General features: G+C 35.2%; 1 protein-coding gene across 3 annotated transcripts in view; it reads left to right on the top strand.

Annotated features, from left to right (window-relative positions):
- BMP2K (BMP2 inducible kinase) overlaps positions 1–5,482 on the top strand; it is a 143,873-nt gene that overhangs the window by 83,768 nt on the left and 54,623 nt on the right. For all 3 annotated transcript variants that reach the window (XM_045284001.1, XM_004703217.2, XM_045284002.1), the window contains 2 exons: positions 848–1,008; positions 4,840–5,045. In XM_045284001.1, coding sequence (XP_045139936.1) covers positions 848–1,008; positions 4,840–5,045 — 367 coding nt within the window. The remainder of the gene's footprint in view (positions 1–847; positions 1,009–4,839; positions 5,046–5,482) is intronic.

Here is a 5,482-nt window from a genome sequence, read left to right as displayed (position 1 = left end):
AAAAAAAAAAAGACTCCAAATGTGGCAGATGTGTGCTTGGTAAGTCATGTATGTAAAATTTCAAAAGATTAAGTACTTTGAAAATGCACTAAGGGAACATAGCTAAAGAGATTTTGCAACTCCTGTTGAAAAGTGAGCATTAAAAAGTAGTTGAGTGTTTGTATTGGATTCATAGATGCAAGGTGTATATAAACATTCAAGATAATTTACTACTTTTTAGAAAAAAGAGCAAATATCTTTTTCTTCCTAAATTATTTAGTATCTCTTGCTTTCAGAACCGCACATATGATTTGGTCATTGGGTTGCAAAATTGGTAGTGGCATAAATTTTATCTAATTTCCATGTTACATAGTGTGTAAGTGAAGCAAATTTAGCACTTTAGAAGCTGAATGTGATCTGGTTTTGGGTTCTTGTGGTTTCTAGTCCCTGACTCAGTCTTTTCTATTGGGGGGCTAGGAGGAGAAGACTGTTCCTTATTGTTTATTATTTTTATTTTTCTGATGGGTTTAGATATTTGGCTCTAGATTATAGCCAAAACTTTATGATAAGATTTGTCTTTGTTTCCTTTTGATCTCCTCTCCAGGACTTTATTCTTTTTTTGTCCACCTTCAGTGGCAGACATGGAATAGTAGCATGTTGTTTTACAGAAGATCATTAGGTTTACGTATTTTGTTTATGTTTCTGTCTTCATACATCAATTTTCACTTGAGATCGAGACTTACAAGAGAGACAGGAAGACTTGCACAATCAACAATAGTAATTAAAGTGTCTGATAAAATTGATGTGTTAACGAATAGTAAATTAGAAATAATCTCAGTATTTGGTGAAATGTATTCCTCTGTTGTAGAATAACAGATAACATTGGACCAACAGAAACCTCAATTGCACCAAGACAAAGACCAAAGGCCAACTCTACTACTGCCACTCCCAGTGTTCTGACTATTCAGAGCTCAGCAACACCTGTTAAAGTTCTCGGGCCCGGTGAATTCGGTAACCACAGACCAAAAGGTAATGGCAACAAAGTCAACCCCTTCCTCTTTATTGGTTACTTAAATACAATCATATATAGTTCTGTTTTCTAAGGGTGTAAGTTACTGAATTATGTAATTAAGTAATAAGTAACTGAATTAAGTTACTGGCAAGCTTAATTCAGTATTGGAAGCAGATAACATAAAAGTCTTAAGAAACTTTCTACTGATGTCTTAAACTCAACTGCTTTCCTAAAGTTGTACAAAAAGGGAAATAAAAAAGATTACAATTTTCTTTGAGCCCATAAATACCTACTCTTAGCCTGAGTCACCAAATAGTGGGCCATAGCGTTGATAATAGAAGTTCAGAGGTACAGAAAATTCGGTGTTGTATTGGAAAGGAGGAAGTATTTGCAGTGAATCAGCAAAGGAATGTATCTTACCATGTAACTTAAAGAAATTATCAGGTTTTGAGAAAAATGATTTTTTTCATATAAAATAACTTCTGGGCGTTATGATACAGTATGATTAAAAAAAATCCTGAAGTAAATACTGCTACTGTTTACTGAAGTAAGCAGCTAGAGTGGGTGAAAATGTTAAACAAAATTCAAGTTCAGAAAAAAAGACCAGATTTAGGAGTTTGACAGGCTGGAGGAACATCTAAGACAATGTTCTAACTCGGGACTGAAGCCACCACTCCCCGAGACAAACTTCCATCAAGTAATAAATGAGTGTTCCAAATAATCATCACTCAGAAGAAATATGCTCCTTAGAACAATCCATTATCTGCCCAAAATCAAAAATGAAAAGGTAGGGAAAGGCAGGGAAAATTTACAAATGGAAATGAACTGAGGGAGGGAATAGGGGCACACAAACCACCTCACTTATGAATTTGCGTATGAACTACTGAATATAAAACAGCATTAGATGCAGAGCAAAGCCTTCCTTCCTAAAGCCTCCCTAAACAGCTAACACAAGTCCAAATCCTTTAATAAGTCTTTTGAATCAGCATTTTATGCAGATGCCTCATGTGTCCTGGCAAGAGTACCATATATGTTCATGTATAACCCATGTTTTTCAGCCCGTTTTTAATGCAGTTTTGATGGTAAAATTAGGTGCCTTGGCCAATATTCAGGTTGGCTTATACTCGAGTATATATGGTAATAAAACCCAAGTTGTTCAAACAGCAGGTATGTTCCTAGTAGTCTGTGGCTGGAGAACACTGACACAGGAAAGATAAACTGATAGGAGTTCCAACCCCCAAATCTAAGTAAAAAAGAGAAACTAGCACAATGGACCAAAAAGCCCCCTGGTTCTGTGCCATCCACAGGGTCAATTGTACGAGTATATCAGACCATTGTGATCTATAATGTTTTCACTCGCTGGCTTTTAGAAGTAGATTCCTAGACCTTTCTGCCCAGTGCATCTTTTGGGGAAACTAATGAAACTAGTTCAATATCATAGCAACACGTGTACAAGCCTCACTGAGATTTGGAGTAAATTAACTACTGTTCTTTGAGTTCTTTTGTTCTGTTTTGTTGTGGCCCTAACATGCTCTGTAAGTTTTGTAGACATACTTTGTATTACAGAGAATGTGTGAGATCTGCCTTGATAGAAGAATTCTGTATTAGATTGAGCTTGTTAATTGTGTTTTTCAGAGTTCTTCTATCCTCAGTTTTGTTTACCTCATCTCAGAGAGGTGATTTCAGTTAAGACCATAGATTTGTTCATTTCTTCTTATACGTCTCTCAGTTGTTATTTTATTATGAAGCTATTTTAGATGTACTAGCGTTGAGTATTTTAATTATATCCGTATATCTCTGGTGGTTTTGGCCTTTCATTCTCTCTCTTATTAATGTTCATATAGTTGCTTTCCTTTTTGTAGTACTTGCTTTATATCCTTTCAACCCTTTTATGTAATTTCATTTTAAATAATATAAATATTAGATATTTTAATTTCTTTATTTTTTAAAACTGTGATTATTTCATTCTTATTTACTGTGGTTGCATGCTTATGCTTACTAACAACATTCTATGATTTCTGTCTACCAAGAATCTTTAGTGCTGTTGTAGTTTGTTATGTTTTTTATTATGTGTATTATGTTTATTTCTTTTAATCCTTAGGCTGGATAAAGATATCTTTATTTTTTTTAATGGCTTGGGAATACTTATAAATACTACTTCTTTTTAATGTATTATTCTGTGGTATATCTTATAGATAGCATTACTGATGTCTAGGGTGAGTTTGGGAGTGGGGATTGGGCAGTCATCTTTGTGGTTGTGAGTATGAGTGAGCTGCTCGAATTTTAGAGAAAGGATTGCAAGGTTACATGCCATCCAATAGATTATATTGGAGATATTACTCATCTTAAATTATCAATCAGACCTCTGCTTGTTAAAGTCAGGTTTAAGCAAATTTGTTTTCATTTGCAACTCAGAATATATACCTTCTAAATAAGACTGTAAGCTTAATACACTTCATTCAGTGTGTGAAGTGAGGAGTTGGCCTCACAAGGCATTATATAAAGAGCTTTGATTTCACATGGTCTTTCATCTCTAATTTTCCACCCACATCAAGGCTCTAAAAGATGATTGTATCTCTGAGGAGCTGAACTTTTTAGTTTAATTTTTAATGATTCAATTTCAAGACTAACAGGAACATGTATAATTAGAAGCGAAAGTAAAAGTTAGAAACTTTTCATAGAGGTGGTGGAGAAAAGGTTTAGGGAGGGTTGATGATACTAACAGTGATGAAAAGGGATCCTTCTCTGCTTCCTTGAATTTTCCTTCCCTTCTTTACCCTTAGGATGGTACATTTGTAGTTTGAATTTAGGTTAAGTCACTGAATGAGAATATAAGAAGCATATTGCTGTGTTTCTTATTTTTGGTGGTGTATATAGCTTAGTTTTATTTTAGTTTCAAAAGTTTCTTCATTGGATTTTCTTTTTTTTTTCTTTCTCTTTTTAAACATTTTATTAGGGGCTCATACAATGGATTTTCATAGGGTAAATTTTAAGCAGCTAATAAATACATATGTGCAGGTGTCACTGTAATTAGATTTTAGTATTGCAACATGCATTGAACTTCTGTTGTATAAAATATTCTTTGGGACCCCAGCAGATGAGTACATCATTTTTCTACTCCTTAGGGTCCCTATTTTGGAAATAGCCAAATAAATAATTAATTACATATGTGCTGGGCCGAATGTAGTATATTAAATGGTAAGTAAATGAACAAAGAAGAGATATTTGAGCTAAAATTTAAAGGAGAAGTTCAGTAGGTTGAAAATGGCAATTTTTTTACTTCCTGTAAAGATGTTGATCTAGATAGACATACCGTACAATCTCTCTTCAATAGAAGTGTGAGAAAACAGATGCAGAGGAAACACCTGGAGCCCTAACACTCTGAAGGAAGGGGGGAAAAAAGCAAAGTGAGCATAGCAGCAGTAGCATGTGAAGCTGTGGTAGGTGGGGTCCTGAACTATCCCTGGTAGCCCCCACCATTCTGTGGCACCTGGCTAAGGTCTGTTTTTAAATGAAGGGCACTAGAAGGGCAGGGCCCGTATTTTTGATGATTACCAAGGGGAAGAAGGGAAGGGGAAGCAACAGGCTAGACTGCAGTGTTCCCAAAATGTTACCTGGTATTGATGATTTTGTGGGCATTTTATGACGTTCCCCACCCCTGATGTAGAGGGTAGACAGATGTCAACTTGGGTGATGGGTAGGATAATGTAATAAAAGAGGGAGATGGGGAATATAGAAGTTTCTATATTATAAAGATAAGAGTGCTTTGGTTAAACGATCATTCAGATGATTGTTTTGGAATCAAAATAATTCGTATGTTAATACAAGTTTTTCTAAACCTATTTTAGGAGCCCTGAGACCTGGAAATGGCCCAGAAATCTTACTGAGTCAAGGTCCCCCTCAGCAGCCTCCACAGCAGCATAGAGTACTTCAGCAACTACAACAGGGAGATTGGAGATTACAGCAATTTCATTTACAGCACCAGAATTCTCTCCAGCAACAGCAGCAGCAGCAGCAGCAGCAGCAGCAACTTCAGGATGCTTACATGCAGCAGGTGATTCTTCTGCTATTTTATATATGGATTTAGAAAGTAGTATTGTCAAATTCATGTGGCGTTTGAGTATCATGAGCATGTATTTGGATACTAGACTCAAGTAAACATTTTACCCAATTTCCTAAGTGATTTTAAAAAGGAGTATGTGTTTAATTTGTATTCTTTGATTTATTTACGAAAATTCCATTGAAGTTGATTGCATCAAGGCTTTTGTGGTATTAAAAAAATGAGCATTTTTTTACTTGGCTTCATGAATATGCACTGTAGATTGATGTTTGAGGCTGTGTTTTAACCTCAGTTATATAGATTAATGATAGGTGGGAAGGTGTTAACAGGGTGTGATAGACAGGGTTCTCTAGAGAGATAAAACCAAATTGCTGATAATTTAATATATTTATTTATAAAGACAATTAGATATGTAACACAAGAAATGAACT

The sequence above is a fragment of the Echinops telfairi genome, unplaced genomic scaffold, assembly GCF_000313985.2.
Source record: "Echinops telfairi isolate 266 unplaced genomic scaffold, ASM31398v2 ScPeMD7_7468;HRSCAF=8506_0, whole genome shotgun sequence".
Taxonomy (NCBI): Eukaryota; Metazoa; Chordata; class Mammalia; order Afrosoricida; family Tenrecidae; genus Echinops; species Echinops telfairi.
The sequence above is the reverse complement of the archived record's forward strand: the minus strand, read 5'-3'. Positions and strand labels throughout refer to the sequence as shown.